This window comes from Leuciscus leuciscus (assembly GCF_965113295.1).
Source record: "Leuciscus leuciscus genome assembly, chromosome: 19".
Lineage (NCBI taxonomy): Eukaryota > Metazoa > Chordata > Actinopteri > Cypriniformes > Leuciscidae > Leuciscus > Leuciscus leuciscus.
In genome coordinates, this window is record NC_138743.1 from 9,016,081 (window position 1) to 9,029,418 (window position 13,338).

The following is a 13,338-nucleotide window of genomic DNA, read 5'->3' on the forward strand; positions in this document are numbered from 1 at the left end:
AACATTACTATTTTCAATTTTAAATGAATGCTGTTCTTTTAAAATTTATATTCATCAAAGAATGTTTAAATGTTTCACCAAATTAGCATATTGGAATGATTTCGGAAGGATCAAGACTGGATATATGGCTGCTGAAAATTCAGCTTTGGCATTTTTATTTTAACATACATATAAAAAAAAAAACATTATATATATATTTGACCAAACAAATGCAGCCTGGTTGAGCATAAGAGACTTCTTTCAAAAACATTTAAAAAAATCTTACCGACTGACGGAGTATAGATGTTTTCACCTTTTTATTCCTGCTTTTAAATTATTCCAACGCAGGCATCCTTAACAAGCACTAAACTCTTGGTTTAGATTCAAATTGTATGTTGTTGGCCTTATAATTCCTATGTTGTCTAACATGTTAAATAAAAAAAATGTTTGGCTCAATGTGAAGGATCAGCTTGAGGCACCAATAAACATACATGTGATTTGGAGTGTTTGGATGCAAACAGTCATTTGGCAAAAGAGACAACTCTACTATTTCACATTACTCATCATCTTATAATCTACCCGTAAGCCACTGCACACATTGGCCTACATACATTTAAGAGACATTGAAGCATGACCCATTTCTAGAGGCTTTTACAAAACGTTGCTCGCTCAGGATAACTTCTCAAAAATCAAAGTGGCAGACAAAAACCAGCCCTAGTTTGCCCTCGCTAAAGCATTAAAATCTATGTATTTGTTGGTCATGGCGAAGCTGGAGCTGATGTTCAAAGATCCTAAGTTTTTGTCTGACTAAAGCGATGCATAAGGACATGGGTCATGACTTCGGGCTGATTTTGTAATGAGCTTGCTAGAAAAAGTCTGACTGCAAAAACCAGCCGTGAATTACAACAGCCGATCAATAATACGTTTCACACCTCACAAAACAGATTAAGGCTAGTCAACCAAGCCAGCCATGGTTAGTTCGAAAGTAAGCTGTGCCATATATATTTCGTACCTTCTACGCTGTCAGAACACGAGGTTCCAATGCCGGTATCGCCACTGTCCGAGGCAGCGCTGTGACGTCGCCCGCGGCTGCTAATGCCAGTGGCGGAAGAGGAAGCTTGCCATGCTGAGTCGCAGCCTGGGACCCATCCAGGAGAGGACGTGCTCGAACCTAGGAAACAAACAGAACAGGGTTACCATGGAAGGAGACAAACAGAAGGATGTCATGTCCAACAAACACATGATTTCAAACTATTCCACCATTTAACTGTCTATTCACAATGAAAGACTTTTAGTTAAGTCAAGTGAGCATTCAATAACGACAAGGAAGTGCAATTCTCAGGTCGCCATTACAAACACCATTACTTCAGTGAAAATGAGCTAAATGTGATCATGGATAGGGTTAGGAGTAGGGCTGCACAATATTGGAAAAAAATGACATTGCGTCATGTGATTGGAGTGATCTTGTAGCCTGTAGGGGAGTGAATCTGCATAGAATAAATGAATTACATCATAAATACAATAGGGCAAAACATTTTACATTATTTTTCAGCTAAGTCTAACAGTAGGTACAGAAATTGAATAATCAAATGCAAAATAACACTGCATAATCTTCACTGTATAAATTAAATATAGCCTAATTAATCTTTGTTAAAGCTACAAAAACTATTTTCTCTTTGTATTTTGTTCTTCAGCAGCGGGTATATTAGGCTGCTTTACTTTAAGAGCTAATGCACAGATCCAATATAATGATACGCATCCATTTTCTTTCTCAATTCTTTACGTTCACGTAAGCCATAAGCCTCTGTTTTTACGAGGATACTTGCCGAGACAGGCAGTTTGACATAATTTTGGGTGTATGTGTCTGTTCAAGCAAAGAGAACGGAATTCGGTGTTCGCGTGTTGACAGCGCGGCTCACAGGAAAACAGCGCAAGAGTTCCGAATTGGGTTCTCTTTCCTCAAAACATGCGTCTACTTGCATTAAAATTATTTAAAATTGCTTGAATGTTTAAACTGACTCTCCATCATGACTCTATGATGGTTAAACTTTGCAATTAATCCGAGAATCATGTGCGTTTCGTGTGCCTGGTCCGAACGGATCACTAATCAACTACGATCCCTATACTTGACATCACACATCCTGCGATTTGACTATCGTGGATGCGCACATCACGAAATCAATGCTAAAACGATTCAATGTGCAGCCCTAGTTAGGAATAAAGAACCAGTGCTCATTTAGAATCAGTTCTATTTACTCAAAAATGTAGCAAAAACAATTGCAAAGACACAGAACAGTTTTGTTGTCTTAAAATTATTACTTATATTAGAAATATTTATAGTTTTGTTCATTTGATATGTACACTATCCCTCAAAAGTTTGGTGTCAGTAAGTTTTCTTTTAATAAATTAATACTTTTATTCAGCAAGGACACATTAAATTGATCAAAAGTAACAGTAAATACATTTATAATGTTACTTAAAAATGATTTACACTTCAAATAAATGCTGTTTTTTAACTTTCTACTCATTAAAGAATCCTGAAAAAAAAAATTATAACAGTTACAACAAAAAATATTAAGCTGTTTTCTTGAGTAGCAAATCAGCATATTAGAATGATTTCTGAAGGATCATGTAACATTGAAGACTGGAGTAATGATGCTGGAGATTCAGCTTTTACATCACAGGAATAAATTACATTTGAAAATATATTCAAATAGAAAACAGTTCTTTTAAATTTTAATAATATTTCACAATATTAGAGTTTTACCACCTTTTTTTGCCAAATAAATAAATGCAGCGATGGTGAGCATAAAATACTTCTAAAAATAAAATAAAAAACTTAAAATCTTACCGACCCCAAACTTTTGAACAGTTTTTATCTGGGCCAAAAGTAGGCCTACTAAACCACTAAAACAAGGTGAAGTTCAGTGAACCAAATGGTCAGTCTTGCGCTAGAGGACTTGCTACTTGCAATATCTGCTAGCCTAATCTATTCTGAAGTGTAGGCTAATCCGTTTAGACACCACCATTTAGGCTGTCCTCCGTAACGCCTGCCAGGAAAAAAAATGGAATATGAAATCTCTTTTGCCAACATCTCTGAACAAACATGTTGATTTGCTTCCAAAGAGAACAAAAATGACTGATTCATAGTACAAAGTTTTGATGAAAAATGATTATGGAGTAGCCTAGATTACTACATTATTAAAAACTGTAAAGAAAAAACACAACACCATCCTTTTCATTACAGGTAGGCCTACTATCAGCAAAATCAACAACTCCTGACACATGCAGTTTTATTGTGCCATACATCTTAGAAAAATCACAAACTTGGAGCAATTTTCCTGATATAGCAGCTAAGTAAGAAAAACAAAACATACTTCAGATGCTTTATGAATCTTAAACCTACAAGAGTTCAAGACCAACAGGAGGCCAAGACCCAGCTGAAATCACCAGAACCAAAAATAGGTCTCCATAATTCCTGGGTGGAAAAACCTCAAGTTCATACCGGTTCATATGAAAGTGATCCACATTAGCCATCGTGACTGAGTATCAGATGAGTAAATATCCCGGGTAAACATAGGGCTTGTTGTTGACGGGGCACCAGCCGTTCTTCAAGACCACCAACAGTTATGCAACATGATATGAATTATTAAACATACTGGCAGAGAGACTAGTTAGAATCTGTTGCATCACTGTTCGATATTTAGACAACTTTAAACACACAAAGTGTAAAAGCACAAACTACTAAATAGCCTAACACTGAATGTGTATTTTATTTTACTTTCACCATTGAGCAATTTGCATAAGACACATGAAAGCAATTTCAATATTTGAGTGGGAAAAAAATTTACTAAGTAAATGAATGCAATAATTAGTAAAAAATAAATAAAATAGCATCTAACATTAATAGTAGCTACAAGCATAAAACTATGTAAAATGTGATACTTCACTTTAGAATAACAACAAAATAAATTATTAGATAGTGTTTATATAAATTATTAATTATTTTTATTTTAAGGAAAAACATATCTTCACAACATTTCACTATTAACTAACTTTTAACTATGACTTTTGCCTCAAAAAACTCCTAATTACTGCTTATTAGAAAGGAAGTTGTTTAGTTTAGGTATTGGGTAGGATTTAAAGGGATGTAGAATAAGGTCATGTAGCATAAGGCATTAATATGTGCTTTATAAGTACTAGCCTAATAAACAGCCAATATCCTAGTAATATGCATGCTAATACGCAACTAGCTAATAGTGAGAATTGTACCCTAAATTAAAGTGTTACCATATAACGTTATATAGCATATACACACAAGCTAAAAAAAAAAAAAGGAAATATGTGTGCCACGGCACTGCATATATTAGAGACCCCCCTGTTAGGGAACCTTGTGTGTCCATATCTGTCCCTTGACCCAAACAAAGACCGCCTGAAGGTGACACAGTGATGGTCAACATCACAACGCTCATAACGGAACATCACTAATACATCACAGCCTGAGCGCGCGGAACAACAATACACGAGCCGTTACACGCGCCAGTCTGAAGATCAAACATGGCTGTTCTTATTAACATAATATCTGGCTTACAGTGTCATTACACAAGCGGTAGGCTCTTACCTATCTTATAAGTGTCGAATCCGTCCTCAAAATCGTTTCTGGCCCACATTGCGTTCGGTTTCACACCGATAGATCCAACAACGAGCCGTGACAAAATGCGCGAGCCCACCAAGAACAGGAGGGAGGGAGGAGGTATTTAAGTGAAACCGCATTCCATAGTCCCGAAAGACTGGAAGAACCTGGCTGCGTATATAATCTAAAAGCAACGCGTTTATATGTCGCTACAATAGTTCTGAAAGGGTATGCGTATGTCGCAGATTTGAGCCGTAGTTCAGTTATAAACTGGCATTCTCTTTCTGACTCGCTGGCAGCTGCATCGCGAGGATGTGATCTCACTGGCTCAGCTCCTCCAGAGACCCGCGCGCGCACAAACGCAATCACAGTTCCAGCGACACTGGCTCCTCCCACCGCATACAGAGAAGTGTAGATAGAGCCCGGGGCTAGTTGTCACACAGAGGTCTTAACCCTTAAATGAGCATGAATGTCTCTGAAGTAAGTCTGAAAATTAATTAATTGCTATTTTATCAACTCATAAAACATTAAAAAAATAATAATAATCTTTTCTTTTACACTAAATGGCCATCCTGGGAAAAACTAACTCTACAGTTGAAAATAAAAGCAATATTTTGAAATAAATAAAAGCAAAAGGAAAAGCATTTGTGTCTCAACAATTATTTGTGGCATGTGCTTCTTAGAAGATTTTTTTTAAAAGCATTATTTCACAACCATTTTTAATACAAAAAATAGTTTTTTAAGGTGTCGGTGTTACAGTAATTATACTGAGTAATAATAATTAACTAGGCTACATGTACTTACTATGAGTAAGGGTCAGGTTTAGTTGCATCATTTATAGTTGTTATGTAACATGTAACAAGGACACTGTAAAATATATTTTTTCCCTTTTTCCACAGGGAAATTAGTCATGTGTTTTAAAATGTTATATAATAAATAACTTAATGTATAAAATACTATTTTTGGGCCAAAATTGTTTGATTTTTTGTATGTCTTTTGTACCTTATCTATTATTTTTTTATTTTTTTTGTGCAGTTTCCTGAATTGTTTCAATTGTTTTAGGCCTACTGTTTAAATTTTACTTAAAATTCTACAAAAGGCTTTTAATGGCAGCTTTTTAAGAATTTTTAGTTGTGCCTGTGTTAAACTGACTTAAAAAGAAATATAGTACCGGAGTAAACAAAGACAACAAGCCGCTCTCCAATGAATGGGGATGATATAAATGTAAGCATATACAATATTAATGTTATTTCAAAAGTCTTTTTTCATAAATTAATACTCTTAATTAAAACAGATCTCTTAAGTATTAAGTATTTTTTTAAATATCGTAAAGTGCTCTCTGTATACTGGTGTTTTGTTAGGCAGGTCTTGAGTGGATAAAATGAATTGTGGTTTAAATCAACAAATACACTCAGTCTAATTTAGATAGCGCATTCTTTCACAGGGAAACACAGCAGGCCTATTTATATTTAAGGGTGTTTGAGGCTGTTTCCACTCCACACCTGTTTGACAGACTAGGGTAATTGTCCAAGCTCCCCAAATGGGGCATTCCTTTCTTAACAGTCCTTTGTAGCCTTCATGTCTATTTGCCCTGCTGTCTCATTACACCGAGAACTTCAGTTTACAAGAGTCTCTTGCACAATATACAGATGTACAAAACATAAGGACTGATGCTAATTTTTCACAACATCTGTATTGCATAACACATGGCATAACATCAACAATTATCAGGACGATTACAGCGGAAACAACTGCAATATTTACGTCACAGTACCTCAACACCATGACAAGCAATAATTTGAGAGAAAGTAAAAAAAATGTACGCATAACATTTCTTCATAACATATCAAACTGCCTGATTGGGTCTAGTAGCAACAGATAGAAAACTTGAGGCGAGAGGAAACCAGACTGTATAATAACTGTATTATGCTGGTTCACTTGCCCATAATCTCACAATTAAGAACATGCATTCAACTGCAATTACCCCATTCTGACAAGACTAACAATTCTAATAGGTTTCAAATACAACAAATTATAGCTTGACTGACCCCCCCCCCCCTAAAAAAATAATAATAATTCAATAAAAATATTATTTCTTTTAGGTGCAAATCATTGTTTTATATGTTTTTATTGTATCAATATAATATATAATAAGCCTGTGATAATAGATAATATAAAAGATAAAACGATAAAGCTCAAATGAATTTCAGAAAGCTTTGTCCAAACATACAAGCACAATGGTTGCATAATCTCCTGTTCTCAGGGTCTATTCATCAGATTTATTATGCAGTTCAATGTCGCTAATTTGACAAAGCAGTTCTGTCAGCACAGAAAAGAGCCGGACCTGACCTGTACTTCATTTAAAATTTATGTAATGTTTCTCAAAGGAATAGTTCACCTCAAAAAGACAATGTATTTATTTATTTACCCACCCTCTCTTTATTTAATGGAGGACAAAATTCTGAAGAATTGTGCCGGTTACTCCTTTCCATGCAATTACAATGAATGAGAACTGTAGCTTCTAAGAGTCTATAAATAAAATAAAATAAAATAAAATAAAATAAAATAAAATAAAATAAAATAAAATAAAATAAAATAAAATAAAATAAAATAAAATAAAATAAAATAAAATAAAATAAAATAAAATAAAATAAAATAAAATAAAATAACTTTGTGATTGAAAAAGTCAAATTCTGATAATCTTCCACTCTAGTTCAGAGTGTCATAACCAAATCAGTCAGATTCATGAACAAATCATTCAGACTGGCTTTGTGAACTGAATCAACCAATTCATTGAAAAGGGCCAACTCAACTCACTTTTTTCGAAGCTTGAAAGCTTAAGGCCTTATTCATTGCATCAGTATGGAAAACAAAAACCAGTAGTATTCCTCCAAAGAAAGAAAGTAAAAAAAGAAGCCTCTGCTACATGTTAAGTCTTGCTAGACGGCCACCTGTGTATATGGAAACGGTATTGAGGAAGTGAACAAAGACACCGAGCAGACATTCCTGCAGACTATACAGAGCCGTGGTACTGGATGACACTGAGGCCTGTCTCCAAAACAACTGAAGCTCTGAGCCACAGTTCTGGCCCACTCACTCCACACACACAGAGCAGCTACACTTCACAACACAAAGAGCGCTCACACTCCACTGTGAACAGCTGAGGTCTGTTATACTGCCAACATGCAGTGAACATATCTCTGCTAAGGCAAGCATCGCTTTTACAATTGCTCATTAAACTTCAGCGCATGAATGACAGTGCAACTTATTGAGAAGAGATGTGCTATTACTTACCCAAGTGATCTAACTCATGATTTTTGCCTGGGGGATAATAAAATGGGTTGGACTGGATCGAAGGCACGACCTGAGCATTCTAGACACCAAATATTATCGAGATTTGAGTAAGTAAGTAAGTAATCTGGCAACCACATGACAACACACTAACATACTCAAAACACCAAACTTTAGCAACCACCTATCAACACCCTGACAACCACCTAGAAAAACCTAGAAATGTGGGATCATTGCAACCAGTGTAACCACGCATAACACCTTAGCATCCGCATAGCAACGCCCTGACAACGCAAAGAAAACACTTGCATTGTGAGCTCTTTTAACCTTGGCCATTACTCAAACACCTTAGAAGAACTTAGCAAACACATACTGTATCAGTGGCCTAGCATTAAAAAAAATCAAGATCTTTATGTAACCAGAATGCAACCACCTAGAAAATCCTAGCAACCACATAGCAACACATCAACATATTCAGAACCAGTGTTGTGGGCAACGCATTACAAGTAACGCGAATAATCAGATTACCTTTTTCAAGTAACTAGTAATGCATTACTCTTAAATTTACAATAAAATATCCAGTGGCGTTAGATCGTTACTGAAGGCCCTGACTGAAACCCCACGGTACGCTACTGAAAATATCTGTTACTTTTTAAAATAAGTAACGCAAGTTACTTTGTTTTGCCATTTATTGACAGACAGTTCTCCTGTCCCTCATGTTGAGAGAAATCATGAGTAAGTACAGAGAAGTTGTGTGCGCTGTGTGAACATGATGCTTATTGTAGTTCTAGAAATTTATGGAAGGGCCCTTCGTGAAGGGGTCCATTTGTTCCCTTTAGAAACCCCTTCCTGAAGAGCCCCTCAAGGGTGCAAAAATGCTGCCTGAAATTTGTCCATAGTGTTGAATTTTCTTCACATGTCCTATTCTTCTGAGATCCAGAATGGCAGCACAGCTAAGAGTCTTTTAGAGCTTCACCCTCTACTGTACAGGTGTCAATTTGCATTTCTTTCAGTCTGAGGCTTATTAATTTCACTTTTGTGTGAAAGAGCCTTCACATTTACCAAAAAATTGAACTTTGTGTGTTTTTTGTTATTTAGTTATCAAAAAACAAGCAAGCAAGGCCAGCCCACATAAAAAAGTAGCCTAATGCAAAAGTAATGTAACGGATTACTTTCCACAAAAAAGTTACTTTCCACGTGATTAGTTACTTTATTAGGGAGTAAAACAATATTGTAATGCATTACAACACAACACATTGCAACACCTTAGCGATCACTCACAACAGTGACTTTTGCAAGGGAATGCACAATTAACATTTATTCCGAAATTGGCACAAATTTTGTTATTTATTATTATTTTGTAGATAAGCGGTACATTTTAGAAGTATTTGTGGAAAATATACTGCATGTGAAACAAAACAATATTACAGAATCATTTGGCACCGATAAAAATCAACACAGGCACAGAGTGAGATAACATTTCTACTATATTTTCCATAAACACCAGCCTCATTTATCTAACCAGCGATCGTGTTTTTACAGAAAAAAGGTCTTTGACCCTCTTGGAGATGAATGAACCCTGTTGCTACCCGACCCAAACAACACATTTCCTCTCAGAGGACTGAGAGACCAGTACACCGTGCCACCAATGTTCACAACTTCACTCCTGTATTTTGCCACCAGATCGGGGGCTGGTTTGGGAAAGAACCACCACATGAATAATTCCCTGAGGTTTGGAGCGTGTGGGACGTACAAACAAGGGCATCAAGAATCAGTGTTTTTGTGAATTTTATCGAACTAGTGCAGACTGCACCCAACCCCCACTTCCTGTCTCACTGCCAGGAAACCAGTGGCTGCATTATAACACAGTGGACCTGCACACGCATATACTATCCATTATAACAGTACCAGCCTGCAGACAAGCCAAAGTACTAGCCAATTTTTTATATAAAATATATTATACTTAAAATATATAAGCTTGACTTCCTGCTTAAAATACCTGGACGCTGTTAACAAAAGTCTTTGCTTCTTAAAAATACACAAATGAACTGCAATTGAATATAAAATATGGATCAATCACATTCAGTATAACATGATTCTTGCATTCTCATTCTTATGACATGATCTTTATCTCCAAAAGCAAAGCATGAAAGGTCAACAGCATTCATTAATAAGAGTCTCAAAGCCCATTTTCAAATTTAAATCAGTTCAAGTGTCGACATAAATAGCAATGCCCCATATTACTCGGCCTGGAAAGGAGAAAATTACAAGCAGTTCCAATTAAAAGAAAAATATAGTTGTACAAATGCAAAACTTACAGTTGTTGGTCGACATGGGAAATGCACATTATGCAGAAGTAGCGGGAGGAAGTGGTGTTTGCTAAGCATACGTTACCTCGTGGAGAACCACAGCCAATGAGAACACGTGAAACATCACAGACTCTTTTGAATAGGGGTGACAAAAGGACTTGCTTTCAAGTCTCACTAAAATTCACAATTATTTGGATCTTGGGTTTTGATGCTTCCACACATGAATTGTGGTAAAACAAAAATAAACCATTGGCAAAAGAGTCTTTGTTGGATGCCCATTAGCTCCTGTTTGAACTGCAAAGGTCAGGACTTCTGACTTTGTAGCTTTCCAGAGCCACAGTAGTGGGACTCTTGTTAAACACATCACAGCAGGAGACGTCCGGTCTCAACAGTCATGCTAGACACCATAGTCAAAGATCAATACCAGTCTAGGTCAGAGGGACCTTTATGAAGTGTTTGTGGAACAACAGCAGACTTCGATTCGCTTGAATCGCCACTCAGCTCTTGGCATCCAACAGCAGTTCATAGTGACTACATATGACAAGCTCTAAAAAGTTTTTATGGACTAATTTTATGAGCTTGAGGGGAAATAACTGCATACAGGTTTGGAACAACATGAGGTGAGTAGCCTAACTAATAACAGAACTTTCATCTGTGAATATTTCCTTTAACGCTGTTGAAACACCAGAAGGATGTTGCACATTTCACAAACTTTCTAACATGTGTGAGTCACTGTTTCTTGATCAGCGATTTTCTTTCCAGTAAACAGGCGATGGCTGACCGTACAGAGGATGTGTTGCCCAACTTTACACACATTTAATGTGCCTGATGCATGCCTGTCATGTCAAAAACATGCTATTTATCAGAAAAATTGTACAAACTAGCTTTTTCTAAAGCAGAATAGAGCTTGCCCCATAACTCCCATAATCCTGCCATTCCCAGTAGTGATTGATGGTTTTTCCCCTGCAGCGTTCCAGGTGAAGAGCTGCACAAACAACATTCATATTACACCTCTGGGTTTATGCAATCTAGCTACACCCCAACTGTCAGAGCAACACGTTTAGTTCTGTCCCGCTCATGTGATCGTGTATGCAACTGAAGTAGATCATAACGTCTTAAAGGGATAGTTCAACCAAAAATGAAAATTCTGTCATCATTTACTCACCCTCAAGTTGTTTCAAACCTGTATGAATTTCTTTTTTCTGCTGAACACAAAATAAGATATTTTGAAAAATGTCTGTAACCAAACAGTTGATGGACCCCATTGACTTCCATAGTATTTTCTTTTCCTACTATGGAAGTCATTGGGGGTGAGTAAATGATGACAGAATTTTCATTTTTGGGTGAACTATCCCTTTAAGGCATACGTAGGATTACCTATTTATTAGGATTACCGTAGGATTACCTATATTATGCAGCATAAATGACTTACCATAAAAGAAGAGTGTTCAGACCGGGCCTAAAAGTAAAATGCCGGGTCCTGCCAAACAAAACTCTCTGCTGAATGGAACAGAATATGGTTTAAAGGTGCTCAGTTCACTTAAGACAACAAACCCATTCAGACATGTGTTTTTGACATGAGCCAACACATTCAATGCTTTCAAAACTGTCAAAATAACCTGACGGGAAATTGAAAGCTTCAAGTCTTCTTACCTGAAGAGCAAAAGGCTTTTAGCTAATCTTTTCATTTACAATCTTACATTTTTTGGAAATTTGTAAGGAGTAGCCTATGAAAATGAGTCCCGCTCAGGGTGGTTAGGACCGGTAACATATATAAAATGACCCAAAAAAAACTTTTAAAAAAAAACATAAAAAATGTGATGTGTAGGGAGTATGTAAACTTGCATGTAACTATTTAAACTGTATCTATGTCATTCTATATCTATTAAACAGGTCAGGCTAAAATGACATATATTTAAGTCCCAAAATGAAAACCTCTAAGACATTGTAAGATGCCAGAGGAATGATGTAATGGTGAGTTTGGGGGCTTTGGTGGCACATTCAGAGACATTAAATCAATAATGCTTCATTATTGATAAGGCCAGTGATCCATCTGCAGGAAGTTTAGGATCCATTAACGTCTCATCTTACCTTCAGCCTCTCTGGACCGCAGCTCTGAAAGGAATACTGAAGCTGTACAGACCTTGACCCTCTCCAACAGAAGGTTAGACTTCATAGTAACTCAGCCAGTCAATGGAAATGATCTCATAACTGGTTCAAAAAACAAAACAGAAGCTTATTACGGTCACATATTAACAGATGCATCAATAAAAGCACATCCTTGTTTATAAAGACAATGCTTAAAATTGCTTAAAAAGACGATTAATTTCCTGTTTTGTACAAAACGGCAAAAAACGAAAAGGGTGAACTTGATTTCTTGCTATTGAAGAGGTTTGAATGATAAACAAGCAAAATGTAATTGAGACCTGTCCATGATTTTGACCTTGGGAATGGCAGAGCCTGTATGATCCTATTATCACCTACTGCAGTACCTTCATCCCTAAACTCCCGATGGAACGCAATCCATCTCCATGACGATAGACAACATCTCCTCACCAAGGTGTCATTCACTGTTCCCATGGGGTGAATTGTTCAAGCCTGAAAACATCTCTTACAGCGTCCGCTAAGCATCCAAGAATCTGTTTGGATGGTTATTTGACTTTACATTAGCTGAAAGACACCATAAGTCTGGCTTTATTTTTGCTGGCCGAGTGCAGCTATTGTTGAACAATAAATCACGGCACGTCAATTAAACATTCACTGTTGTTAACTGTAACTGGCCTGATTCTTGAATTGTTTTGCTATACATTTAGAACTGGTTATTCACTTAATGGGAATACATTATTATTCTCGCTTTTCTGAAATAAAACATTTAGGCCTTCTTAGTCCACCCGGACCCAAACATGGATAATTCATAAACCATCATGATTATGATGTCAAAACCACCAAGAAGTTTACAACCTATTTAGTATTCAGCAGGAACAGTGGCAATGCACTCATAAAAGAGGAATGCAACAAAAGTGCATAATATATCACTCTCAACAGTTCTGCTTATAAGTTGCAGATGTGAGACGCCTATAATTTATTTATTTTTTTAAAGAGCAATGTTAAAAAGTTTGTGATGTT

General features: G+C 36.5%; 1 protein-coding gene across 3 annotated transcripts in view; it reads right to left on the reverse strand.

The window, feature by feature from the left end:
- cep85l (centrosomal protein 85L) overlaps nucleotides 1-10,319 on the reverse strand; it is a 67,297-nt gene extending 56,978 nt beyond the window's left edge. The window contains exons 1-3 of one of the 3 annotated variants that reach the window (XM_082148219.1): nucleotides 5,339-5,477; nucleotides 4,601-5,290; nucleotides 992-1,150 (exon numbers count right to left, since the gene is read on the reverse strand). In XM_082148219.1, the coding sequence (XP_082004345.1) occupies nucleotides 992-1,150; nucleotides 4,601-4,649 (208 nt within the window). In that variant the 5' untranslated portion in view covers nucleotides 4,650-5,290; nucleotides 5,339-5,477. Of the gene's footprint in view, nucleotides 1-991; nucleotides 1,151-4,600; nucleotides 5,291-5,338; nucleotides 5,478-10,221 lie in introns of those variants that run through there. The other 2 variants (XM_082148220.1, XM_082148221.1) reach the window with 2 other exon arrangements.
- Between the last annotated feature and the right edge of the window lie 3,019 nt (nucleotides 10,320-13,338).